Source organism: Solanum dulcamara, chromosome 8, assembly GCF_947179165.1.
Source record: "Solanum dulcamara chromosome 8, daSolDulc1.2, whole genome shotgun sequence".
Taxonomy (NCBI): Eukaryota; Viridiplantae; Streptophyta; class Magnoliopsida; order Solanales; family Solanaceae; genus Solanum; species Solanum dulcamara.
Window position 1 is genome coordinate 57814869 of NC_077244.1, and position 13957 is coordinate 57828825.

At 36.8% G+C, this 13957-nt stretch overlaps 1 protein-coding gene across 3 annotated transcripts; it reads right to left on the minus strand.

Annotated features, from left to right (window-relative positions):
- Positions 1-709: 709 nt before the first annotated feature.
- Positions 710-10229, minus strand: LOC129899056 (RNA-binding protein 1-like). Of its 3 annotated transcripts, XM_055973836.1 has the most exons (7): positions 9959-10228; positions 5508-5629; positions 5198-5432; positions 5056-5117; positions 4893-4974; positions 2984-3105; positions 2520-2876 (listed from the first exon to the last, which is right to left on the minus strand). In XM_055973836.1, exons 1-6 carry the CDS (start codon positions 10056-10058, stop codon positions 3002-3004), a joined length of 705 nt encoding a protein of 234 aa, XP_055829811.1. In that variant the 5' UTR covers positions 10059-10228; the 3' UTR covers positions 2520-2876; positions 2984-3001. The 3 variants fall into 3 exon arrangements, with proteins under 3 accessions (XP_055829810.1, XP_055829809.1, XP_055829811.1); XM_055973835.1 differs by lacking the exons at positions 2520-2876; positions 2984-3105 and adding an exon at positions 710-840 and having other exon boundaries at positions 9959-10229; XM_055973834.1 differs by lacking the exons at positions 2520-2876; positions 2984-3105 and adding an exon at positions 851-1645 and having other exon boundaries at positions 9959-10229.
- Positions 10230-13957: the final 3728 nt, after the last annotated feature.

A 13957-nucleotide genomic window follows, 5' to 3' on the forward strand; every position in this document is an offset into this window, starting at 1 on the left:
TCGATACTAAAAGGGCAATTCGATGTACTAAAACTCTCGCTATGCGCAGAATTCAAAAAAAAGCCCAACCATAAAAATCTATTCTAATCGATACTAATTGGATAAAAAGACTTGATTCTTTTCAAATGCTTATAAAATAATACGAACAATTGCTTTAAAGTCTCCTCAGGAGAAATAAATTTAGTTCTAAATTCTTAAGATCAATAATGTCTCAACAGAGATTGAATAAATTATGCATATTATCAATTGAAAAAGAATTATCAGAGAAGTCGATTATAAACCAATTACTCATAAATTAGAAAGTCCAAATAAGTTGAAAACTGCATTTCAAATAAAATATATATATAAAAGATTCTTCTTCTCTTTCTTTTTTTCCTTGAGGAAAGAAATTAAAGCTTTTAATTAAATTTTGGTATTAGACCACCAATAATATTGAGCCGTCCGTGCCGAGATGTTAATTTTATGTATTCCTAGTTTCATCCAGCTCAAGAGACTTGGGAAGGAAAGTTGAGATATACTTATTTGGCATTACAAGGATGACTTGCTGGTAGAATGCAACTGCTGAATCACGATAGAATTAGCAAATCCAAGAAATGTAATCAACATTTGAAAGTAAAAACGTCTGCAAAGCTGCATTCAAAAGCAGAACTATACAAATATGCCACACTGGATTCCTTCACTTTTACACGTAGAGTTGAGAAATCAGAATTTTCATTGAGGAGATTCAATATATAGAAAAACGAACATACAAAAAAGTAAAATATATATATATATATTTTATTTTTGACCCATTTACATATTGTAATTTCCTGAAAGTGACAAAGGTTGCTCTGCCTCTGCCTGCAGCATGATACAAACCCAGCAAAGAGGATTCTCATACAGTAAAACTTTGAGTATTCCAGAAACATTCAAGAAAATAATCATTCTAAAAGCTAAACCAAACGAATAGATATATGGTCTTCCATAAACACTTAAAACCAAAAGTTCAACCATACAATATCATTAAAGAAGCTAAATCCGTGCTGGCACCTGAATATATAAGGAACTAAAATGTCATCTCTGCTGGCTCAACCTGTTGATGCATCAGGATTTTTCCTTTTCTATGACTGATGTCCAAGCCAACTTTCGCACACCTTGACTAATTCCACGGAGACATCTACCACCTCACCTCCCACCAACAACAAGTACCAGGTATTTTTGTTGGGTGATGCTTTCCTCATTTCCTTTTAGTTATAATAATAATCTATTTGGATTTCCAAAAAAAATTCATCGCCTATGTATTTTCTTGTTTTTTCTCAAGTATTTCATTCACGCAGCAAATGTCCACTCACTAGTAAAAATTAAAGGCAATCCATTGCTTTTAATGGAACGGGAATCCTCATTAGAATTAATAAGATAAGATCCTAATCTCTTTTATTTGTACTTATCCCTGTTGAGAATTTTTTCTTTATTAAAAAAACGAACATTCTATCTAGTGGTACTGCCTAGTGGTATCAATTCGCTAAAGAAAAAAGTAATGGAATGAGCAAGCTGCACAAACTTTCAACCCAGAGCATATTGAATATATTGTCATGACCCGCCACTTGATAACGAAGGAGGAAGAATCTAGAGGCAATGGGATGCCTCTCTTGCATTAATACCTGCTCTGTAAATTTCAAGAACACTATTAAGCCCTGAATGAAGAAAATAAACAAATGGCAACCATAAAAGTTTAAGATGGATGTTATGAATTTTTTCGAGAAAACCACTTTTTGACTATAAGAGGGAGATCATTCAAAATGCGTCGGCTCCTGAATGGGGGACCCTGAATGGGGGACGGGGAATCCAGAGGAGATGGCGCCCACTATTTTTGCGCCCTCATAGCCATAGACCAACCACAAAAGGATGATACACACATTGAAGGAAATGGGGTACTCTATACGAACAATAGTAAGTGCTTTCATAGACTCCAAATAAAACACTACAACCGGCGCCGACCCCCAACCACCCCTCCCAAAATAGTTTCTCGGGCACCAACCAGAAATGCTCTATTTGGAGAAGGTAACCGAAGGTCCAAAACCATCAAGAAATGGAACCATGCGAAGGCACATATACTTTCTAGCAAGGATTGTTCTCATCAACCTTAGGGTAGCCGACAAGTAGGTTAGTAAACTGGTGAATCAATAGACTTTGCTCCTGCCTTCGCTTCCAGGAGGAATTCTATCATCCATTGCGAAGATATCATATAATAAGAAAAGGCTGACTTTGGGCTGACTTTTCAGAGTGATCTTTCTCGATTTCGGAATGGAAAGGCGTGGTTGAAGGCAAAATTCGGTGTAATTCGCCATTTTTTAAGAAAAGAAAATCAGGGTAGAAAAGTCTCCAGACCTAAATGACAGCAATCAGACTATCAAAATTGAAACAAAAAGCCACCCAGTTCTTTCATCAACAGAGCAGAAGTTAATGGATCACTAAATAATACCCTGGAATGTCTATTTCATCAGAAGTGGTTTAGCGAATTTAAAAAGGAATTCAAACGATTCATGGCATGATCAAACAAGCAACTCTTCAAACTGCTAAGCAGCAAGTCCACTTAATATTAAACGGTCATTCTAACATGCTATACGCAAGATTCAAGTGATATCATCTCACGTCCATCCAGATTTGAAATTTAACAACGCATGGGGTCCAGTAAAGTTGAGGCAGATAATTGAGGTTGAAACGAAAGCTAAACACTTTGTTAGCAACTATCACTTACTCCCCCCAATAAAGTAAAACACAGCAATTTCAAGCTGATCCTAACGAAAGCACCCGATTAGAGAAACACGTCGCACACGAAACTCCAAAGCCGGCATAACATCTCTAAGTATTATAAATCTCCAAGCTTTTGGCAAGTCCTACATAGAAGTATAGTTCCACAATTTAGTTTGATTTATGAACTTTGTACCATATGTTATGGCCATCGATAATAAAGGGTCAAGCACACCGAAGTCTAGCATGTCACCTGTAAATATGCATAGTTTCAACGTTTTCGGTGATTCCCTCCACCTGACCTCGCACCAGGGTTGCGAGAAAATTGCAGCCTTAAGTTGACTGGATCACGCTCATGCTCGTCGAATTTATAACCTGCAAGATTTAGTTTTACTACTACATCGCAAATTTCTCTTTCACTGACGACTCGAATGTACACCAGCAACATGTGATACTGTATACATTGTCCGACAATTGGATCTAGGTTTGCTTTCAAGCAGAAAAGGTTCAGCATGCAACCAACTCATGAAATGACGAGGTATTCACCAGGCTAGTGACAGAGTCAAAGGCACATGCAGAGCTGCGCAAGAGAGCAGCTTGCAGATGTCTTTCAACTTCTATGAAAGTTTTTTCCCTTAATATTGCCAGAAGACCAACATTTTAACATGCAATTCACACCACTAAATAAGATGAAAGGGCTACAGAAGAAGTGAGAAATTAACCACTAGATGTGTGGAGGGAGTAAGCCTAGTTTCTACGATTGACCTTTGGAGACAGCACCGCCAAGACAAACTAATCTTGTTCAACGTGTATAAGCACTAGCCTTTGTCCAGAAACAGCTCCACATAGTAACTAAGGGTTCGGCAATTTACAGAGCTACTATTTCCCCAGCACTGCACCACCTTAAAGAATTTAGAATACTCACAGAACACTGATTTTATTTCGTGCTATCCTGATGATAAATTGAGGATTCGCCAAAACCAGCACTCAATAATGAGGTACCCATGTTAGCTCTAAAGAACACATGGAGAAGTTTTTTATCAAGAGCTCTGACAACAAAAAAGGAGAACTGGTCAAACCACAATTTGCACTTTGTGAGGAAGTAAACTACATTCAAAGGAGATCTACAGAAAATTCTGAAAAATGGTTTAAGGATCTCCATAAATTCAGGAGGTGGGTGTCACTTCCCACGTACAAATATTCCACAAAATACATTAGAGAACAAGTTGTAGAGGAGACAAGTTAGTCTGGCACTCAAAAGGCTGGAAAGAATAAGGTGAAAATGAAACCGAGTGCGAGGAACCAGCATCGTCAGGAAAACTACAAAGAGAATGTCCCTGGTAACCAAACTCGGGAAAAGAAAGATACCAATCTACTTAGACTTGCCAATAAAAGATATGTTCCTATTGTCCATACAAAATTTTCACTTTTTTTCAAAAGAAAATTTCAAAACAGTTGGTTATACATTTGGAACAATTTTTTGAAAAAGAATTTGAAGATGAGTTTCAAATTCAAAAAAGTGGTTTTGACCAGGTTTTTAAGAGAATCTTTTTTCCGCTCATAGAATTCCAACTTTTTTCAAGTCAAATGCATGTCCAAACACAACTCAATTTTTAGATACCCTTTTTCAACCTTTTTTCAACTATCACATTTTTTATGTCCAACCACCTACTTAGAGTTATACTTCTATGGATCGTCAATAAAGGGTGCGAGTGTAGGTGTGTGTAATCTATTCTAGAGTTTTGCAAGTAAGCACAACTTTGCGCACAATTTGACAGGATTGCATACGAATTATCACATTTTTTATGTCCAAATGCCTAAATAGAATTATAATTCTAATATTGCAACTTAGAAGCAAAAATATTTGTTCTTGCCCTCGTTTAAACTTTGAAAACCTCAATCTTATATCACTCTATCCCAATTTATATGGCACACTTCTCTTTTTCGGTGGCAAAAAGAATGTCACATTTTTACATTTACTAAAATTTAGAACTCTCATTTTACCATTAATGAGAACTTTGACTCAAGTCAAACAGTGCCACATAAATTGGGACCGAGGGAGTACTTTTTTCTGCAGGCTACCAAAAGGGGCAAGAATATGGAGGCTAACTGTATTACTAGCAGTCACAAAATAAGACTACAGAAGGGTATGTCCAGCTCACCTTGTAAGGCATCCATTGCAGTAGCTGCATGAGGCGGACTCGCGAAATCAACAAAGCAAAGAATCAAAGGATCGCCTCCAGCCTGCATAAGTCGATAGAGCAGTGAATCCAAAATAACAGTACACAGAACAAGACGTTGATAAGATGTGAAAGGTATTCTTACATGTCTTGATCCTTTTGTTACCAGCCTAACTTCTTTGTAACCTACAAAAGGGCGGAATATATCTGCAACAACTAAAGTCAAGGGAAAAACTAGAATGGACCATATAACAATAAGAACAGAAAAGCTTGCCACACAAGGATACGTGACACCTCTCTTCTTGTACAATCCGCAGGCAAACCCTCTACAAACAACGTACTGCTAGCATCCGGAGGAAGGGTAACTTCTGGTCTGCCACCTACCATTCCAACATTCCTGCTTTTAAAAGCTAGCAGGTCAGATCCCCCAATGCCCATAACACGTGGATCTTCAATAGAATGGCCATTAATTCCACTATTCATGGATCTTGCAGACTCACCAGCAACATGGGAGGAAATTTGCTAGAAATTTTACCACTATATTAGACCTATACAGTATAAAGGAACCAAGCTCAAAAGGAAATAAAAATTAAGTACCCCACTACGGAGATAGCGCTCATAGGATGCTTCGATAGGATCTGCGTCTCTGATGACTCGAGGCATTCCCCTTTCATCAGCACGGCCATAATAGCCAGGATATTCAGGACCACTTGGAGCATCTAAAAGGGGGAAAACACCAAAAGAAATTAATTGCAGAAAGAGAGAAGGAAGCGCTAAATTGTATGTCAGACTGCTAGCAACTTATATCTTTTTCTGGTAATATATGAGCACAAACAAACAAGAAAAGAATAGTAAACTTAAGCTGATTAAAGTGCACAAATATCAGCATGAACGTGAGATAAACCAAACCTGAAACTTGAAACTTCTTTTTTTGAAACTAGTAAAGAAATCGAGTCTTTTTCTGCAAAATCAAAAACCTAGGTTATAAAATCCTAAACCAAACCAACTGAAAAACCGGAAAAGGAAAACCAAAATTTCAGTTCAACCATTTTTCCGGTTAAAAACCATCACTACATTTAAGATATCTTGGTCCAATATCATAAAACTTATTCACTCTGGCACTAGAAGTACTCTCCATTTTCTACTGAGACATAAACCTCTATCAAGACTAAAAGACTGCTAACAAACATTAAAAGTTTTGATTGCTAACGAAGCAGTAGACTCCAGGATTAAGCAGAACAAAACTAGCATTCTTTGCAAGATAGACACAGAAAAAGCGTTACGATCATGTTAACTGGGAGTACCTGATGAAGATCTTAGAAAGGATGGAATTTGGACAAAAGTGGATGAATTGGATCTTGTTTTGCATCTCAACAGTAAACTTTTCTGTACTAATCAATGGGTCTCCAGCAGGGTTTTTCAGCTCCCAAAGAGGGCTCAGGCAAGGTGACCCACTATCACCTTTCCTGTTCTTAATCACTATGGAGGGTCTAAACAATATGATTAAAACAACTAACACAAGACGATGGTTGGAAGGTTTTGATGTGTCCAGAGATGGAACAGAATGCTTGGAAGTTACACACCTTCAATATGCTGATGATACACTCATCTTTTGTGGAGCTGGGGAAGATCAATTGAAATATTTAAGGGTAATTCTGATCTTATTTGAAGGGGTATCTGGCTTGCACATTAATTGGAGGAAAAGCTTCATGTATCCCATTAATGAAGTCAATAATATGAACTATCGGGCCTCAATACTTGGTGGTGAAGTTGGCACGTTGTCAACAACTTACTTGGGCATGCCTTTGGGAGCAAGTAATAAGACTGAAATATTAGCATAAGAGGGCTATATATGATCTGGAAGGAACATCTCTGCTAATGCTATGGATACAGAAAAATGCACTTACATTATCAAATATTATTGAAACATGAAAAAGAAAAGCAATTGATAAAAATGACACAGTAATGATAAGTATATAAAATTGTTTGAGATCAACATTCAAGATTATTCATAATAGTATGAGTATTAATTACAGTTGATTAATTTATTTCTCATAGTTTTCTTGAAGCATTTAAGCTTTTCCCTATAAAAAACTGTGAAAACGTAATATTTGTCAAAATCACTACTCTATGTTTATTTTGTCCCAATAAAATAAAATAAAACCTTGACTGAATTAAGAACATAGAAGTTATATTTATGAGCCAAAAGCAAATGTGGGAGTTTACCACTCAATATATACATTGGTTCAACTCTTGTTGCCTCCTTATTAAGTTACACTGCCCTTTAAATTTAAGAATATAACAAATAGGACCTTTTCTTTATTTGAAAGAGTAACTGTTGATATTTTGTGCAGGACTTAAGTATAGTGCCACATGGCACAACGACTTGAATTCTCCAAAGGTGGTTTGTATTGTTGGGGCAAATAGGTCAACTCATCCAAACATTTCTATGGGAGATAGAGTAAACCACCATATCAGCCAATAGAGCTGCTCCATTTCGTTTGAATCACATAATAACCCTTATGACTCGAACTGCAGCCGGATGTAGCTCTATCTTTACCGGCGGCAGCTCTATCTCTCCCTTATTAATTAATAGTAAGTAAAGGAATTGATTGCACAAGTACTTATGACATTAATTGTCTCCTTTCCCATACAATGCTTAATGAAATAATCACATCCCAACTCGCCTTACCTCTACGACTTTATCCTAATTCCTACTTCTACAATAACAATCACTTGTTTTCCATTTTGTCTATCCACAATACCTCAATTTATAACACGTGCTACAAATCTCTCCAACCTTTTCCTCCTTACATTCAGTTTCTTGTAGGCATGCAATACCAATTGTCCTTTCTTTTACGGTCTGGTTCATCGCTTAAAGCGGCGAAGCGACCCTTTCTCGCTGCAACTACCTGAAGCGGCCATAGAGAAGAAAAGCGACCGCTTCTATGGCGCAAGTTGAAGTGCAGAAAAGCGTCACTTTTGTTTCAAACCTTTTAAAAGTTTGGTTTTAATTAAAAATATAAGTCACGACATTATCTGAAGTCCTCAACATTTCAGAGCCTAGGGTTTTGACACAATTATGCTGCTTCTAGACTCAGGTAAGAGATCGATCCTTCTTTCTTTCTGCTTCTTCTTCTTCTTTGCTTTACGCTAGAAAAGCGTCACCTTTGTTTTAGACCTTTTAAAAGTTTGATTTTATTAAAAATACAAATCGCAACATTATCTGGAGTCCTCAACATTTTAGAGCCTAGGGTTTTGACACAATTTTGCATTATCTGGAGTCCTCAACATTTCAAAGCCTAGGGCTTTCACACAATTCTGCTGCTTCTAGACTCAGGTAAGAGATCGATCCTTCTTTCTTTCCGCTTCTTCTTCTTCTTTGCTTTACGCTAGAAAAGCGTCGCTTTTGTTTTAGACCTTTTAAAAGTTCGATTTTAATTAAAAATACAGGTCGCAACATTATCTGGAGTCCTCAACATTTCCCAGCCTAGGGTTTTGACACAATTCTACTTCTTCTAGACTCAGGTAAGAGATCGATCCTTCTTTCTTTCTGCTTCTTCTTCTTCGTTGCTTTACGCTAGAAAGTGTCACTTTTTTAGACCTTTTAAAAGTTTGATTTTAATTAAAACTACAAGTCGCAACATTATTTGGAGTCCTCAACATTTCTGAGCCTAGGGTTTTGACACAATTCTGCTGCTTCTAGACTCAGGTAAGAGATCATCCTTCTTTCTTTCTTCTTCTTCTTTTTTGCTTTATGCTAGAAAAGCGTCACTTCTGTTTTAGACCTTTTAAAAGTTCGATTTCAGGTAAGAGATTGAACCTTCTTAAACACTAAAAGAACGTCACTTTTGTTTAAAACCTTTTAAAAGTTTGAGTTTAATTAAAAATACAAGTTGCGACATTATCTAGAGTCCTGCTTCTTCTTGTTTTGTTGTTTCTCTGCCTTGTTTTGCTCTTTTTTTGCTTTTTTTTTTCAATTAAAATAGTTGGATTTCAATTCTATCCAAATAGTCCATTTCAATAGATTTTACAAAAATTAAATTAAATTAAAGTAGCTAAATTTTAGTTCTTTTGCTCTTAAACATTGTAAATGACGTCACAAGATCAAAAGAAAAAACCGAGTTGGATGTATACACAGAAAGTTAGCGATACCGACAAGACTTATATTCAATGTCTTTTTTGTAACAAGATCACAATAGAGGGAATTTATCGTCCCAAACATCATTTCATGGATGGTAATCCAAACATTACTGCTTGTCAAAGTTTCCCAGCTCATGTGAAGGAATAATTGCTAAAGTCTATGTTTTATATTGATTTTGCTTGTACTGTGAAGAATTATGTGATATCTACGTATAGATATTCAAATCAAACATTTGCTTTTATATATTGTCGTTGTGGAAGGTTTATTTTGGTCTTTCTTTACAAATTGCGCGCGCTTCACTTCACTCTGTAAGTAAAGCAGGGCTTTATCACTTTTCCCGCTTCACGCTCCCTTTAACACTGGTTCGAACTACCTACCCCAGATTCAAACTCTCTTGGACTTTCGCCTTTTATCATCATCTGTCCATGATAGTCGAAATCATTTCCCATCTTGCGCCACATTGGGGGTGTCAATTGTTCATGATGCAGGAATCCTTGCTCACGTCAAGGTGACAATGTGATGGAATCCTAGCCGCTTTTTAGCTAGTTTTACACCAATTGTCAACCTCAATGGAAAATTATAGGTTCACCCTATTAAATAAGCTCATACACCAAAAAGGGCCAACTAATGTACTAAAAAAAAGGCTGTGGTATTAAGTCAATAAAAAACACCATTTCCCGATTTAGGGGGATTGATTACAAACAATACCCAAGACGTTCTTGGTGAGTACTCCCGTTCCTACCATAACTATATCACACCAGCCACAACAAACAAACCATAAAAATTAAGTTTTTGACTGAAAAAGTAAATGAATAAACCCTAGTTTCTACAAAACCATCCAACTGAGAAAAAACTATGCCGAAATCTCGAATTATTTAAACACAGAGAGAGTTGATTTAGATACCATATTCGCTGCGAGGACGTTTTGCAACGAGAGGAGTAAGAGCCGCCGGCGCCGCCGCCTGCTGCCCACCGCTGGTGTACCTCCAATAAGCATCCGCCATGTTACTCCACCGACAGAGAGACAGAGTGTGTATACTAGTCAATTTCTACTAAATTCGAAGGAGAGAAGTAGCCAATTTCTGCAAATCCGATAAATTTAAGGAGAGACCAGAAAATGAATTGAAAAGAATGATACGCTTCTCTTATCGGCGAAGCAAAAGGAAGTACTTGCTAAAAATGAAAACTATTTATATATGGTATTTGATGAACGTGCATTATGTGCTTCTATATTAAAAAATAAGATATATTATTTTGTAATATTTAATTGTTTCTTTAGTACAAATGATAATGGATAAAGAATATATACAAAAAAAAAATTGATTATTTTATTATGTATAACTAAAAATGGATTTTCTATTATAAAATATACACCGTATATAGACGTTCGCCATAGAAATGAATTCTCATTACTTTTTGTCATGATGTAGTTATTAACTCTCACATTCCCATGATTTTCTGATGATTTTCATGATAAATGTCATGTTTATGGCTATTTTTTATATGTCTGAACGTAACACTATAAATAAAGGCATAAAAATTGATTGTACCGCTCGAATACAGTTCTAAGAATTAAGAAAGTTCTCCCTTGCTTTTTATATATTTCTTGTCTACTTTTTAATATGAAAGTACATTTAAATCATAAGTGAAATATCACATAGATAATTATAATAAGTTGGGTTTACTGTAAACTTGATACTATATAAGTAGAAAAAATGACAAAAACATTATCCACCATAATTTTTGATTGATCTAAATTTATCTCATCACCGATAGAACTTATTGAAAGTTCTTCATTCACTTGAGTCTTGGATTCACTGATTTCTTCAGGAATATCAGGATTACTCAAATCTTGAACTTCTTCGGGGGTTTCTTTTGTAGTATCATTTTTGTTATTCCTTACACTTTTCTTTCTAGGATTTTTATTCTTTGAACCCAATGGTGTACCACGCTTCAGGCTTGTTTGAGATTCAGAAGCTATAATATTAGTAGATGGTCCTTTTGGGACATCAATCCGGATAAGTACATTCACTGCAGGAATATGTGACTTAGTTATCCATTTCAAATCAGTAAATGCATCTAGCATTTGATTTGCTATGTTTTGTAAGTGGATGATCTTCTGGACCTCCTGCTCACATGTGCGGGTACGTGAATCAAAATGAGATAGTGATGAAACCTTCCACGCAATTTCTCTTTCGGGGTCCTTTTTCTCTCCCTCTAATAGCGGGAAAATTATTTCATCAAACCGACAATCTGCAAATCGAGCAGTAAATAAGTCTTCTGTCAACAGTTCAAGGTAGCGAATTATGGAGGGTAAGTCAAACCCAACATATATGCCCAATCTTTGTTGATGCTCATATTTGTACGTTGTGGTGGTGTTACAGGCACATTTACTGCATGGGCTATATTTGGCTCATGACTAAATACTAATTATGATGGAGAGTTTTTTATTATAATATGTCGGTCTAAGACGTACAAGTGCAGCTGCATGTAAGATAGCATAACCCAAACAGTAATTGACAGTTTTGTTTTCATTAGTAGAGGTCTTGCTATCAATTGTATGCGCTTAATAAATGACTCTGCAAGGCCATTTTGAGTATGAACATGAGCAAGAGGATGTTCATTTTTTTATCCCAATTACTAAGCAATAATCATCAAAAGTTTGGGATGTAAATTCTCCAGCATTATCAAGGCGAATGACCTTAATTGAATAATCTGGTAATTGCGCCCTTAATCTTATTATTTATGCTAACAACTTCGCAAACGGCAAGTTGCGAGATGATAAGAGGCACACATGAGACTATCTAGATGATGCATCTATTAGGATCATAAAATATCTAAACAATCCACTATGTGGATGAATAGGTCCAAATATATCCCCATGTATACACTCTAAAATGCCAAGAGACTCGATGCCAACCTTCAAGGTCGATGGTCTGGCAATTAATTTTTCTTGATAACAAGCAACACATGAAAATTCATCATTCGTAAGAATCTTCTGATTCTTTAACGGATGTCCAGTTGAATTTTCAAGAATTCATCTCATCATTATTGATCCAGGATGACCTATTCGATTATGACATAGCAAAAATATATTTAGATCAGTAAACTTCTGGTTTACGATCATATGTGCTTCAATTGCACTAATTTTTGCATAATATAGGTCAGACGACAAAGTTGATAATTTTTTCAAAATATATTTTTAGCCTGAGACACTCTTGGTTATACCAAGATATTCAGTATTTATCTCATTTAATGTCTCAACTTGATATTCATTTCTGTGGATATCTTTAAAACTTAACAAGTTTCTTGGGAATTTAGAAGAGAATAGTGCATCTTCTATAATAATTTTTGTCCCCTTAAGCAGAAATATAGTAGCTCTTCCGGAGCATTCAATCATTTTTGAATTATAATTTCTTCTTCGATCATGACCACGACCACGGCTGGGGCCATGACCTCTTTTTCGTTGGTTATAATTTGCCTGATTCACTTTAGAGAGTGGCAAAGAAACAACGGGCCGACTATCATAATTTTTCATTAATAGTTCATTGTGACATTCAGCAATAAGAAGGTGAGAAAGTAATTCAGAATATTTCCTAAAACCTTTTCGCGATATTGCTGCTGCAGGAGCATATTCGCGGGTGGAAATGTGGAGTATGTTTTTTCAAGTTTATCTTACTTAGTGATTTCTTCTCCACATAAATTTAACTGAGCTATAATTCTAAACAAGGCAGAATTATATTCAGTTATATTTTTGAAAGCCATTAATCTCAGATTTAGTCAATCATGACGTGCCTATAAAAGGATGACCAACTTCAGGTGGTCATATCTTTCTTTAAGATTCTTCCATAATTTAAAGGGATCCTTTAATGTAAGGTACTGTAATTTTAATCCCTCACTGTCACCGTCGCCTCACTGAACTGGCATTATAGAACCGAGGTACTTAAAACTACTTTTCTTTTGGATGGCTTGGTCCCCGAGCCTAACTTCCGCGCCAACCTCCTGAGGTGTCTCACTGAACTGGCACTCTGTCTTAGTCCTACTCAGCTTAAACCCTTTAGACTCCAAGGTGCGTCTCCAATCTTCCAACTTAGCGTTAACTCCGCTACGAGTCTCATCGATGAGGACTATATCGTCCGCAAAAAGCATACACCATGGCACCTCACCTTGAATTTGTCGCGTCAATACATCCATCACCAAGGCAAATAGAAACGGACTAAAGGCTGATCCTTGATGCAACCCCATCACCATCGGGAAGTGTTCTGAGTCCCCTCCTACTGTCCTTACCCTGGTTTTGGCACCCTCGTACATGTTCTTGATCACCCTTATGTACGCTACCGGTACACCTTTAGCCTCCAAACATCTCCATAGTATCTCTCGTGGGACTTTATCGTAAGCCTTTTCTAAGTCGATGAATACCATATGCAAGTATCTCTTCCTCTCCCTATATTGCTCCATTAGTCTCCTCATAAGATGGATGGCTTCCGTAGTTGAGCGTCCCGGCATAAATCCAAACTGGTTCTCTGAAATAGACACGCCTCTCCTCACCCTCATCTCCACCACTCTTTCCCACACTTTCATAGTATGGCTTAGAAGCTTGATACCTCTGTAGCTGTCGCAACTCTGGCTATCCCCCTTGTTTTTGTATAGAGGGATCATGATGTTCGACCTCCATTCTACGGGCATCGTTGCAGTCGTAAAGATGACATTAAATAACCTAGTCAGCCATTCCAAACCTACCAAGCCCGCACTCTTCCAAAATTCTCCAAGGATCTCGTCAGGTCCGGTCGCTCTTCCCCAGTGCATCCTACGAACAGCACATTTAACCTCATCAACCGTAATACTGCTACAACCCCCCAATATCGTGACTCCTTCCTGTATGTTCCAAATCTCCCAACACAAT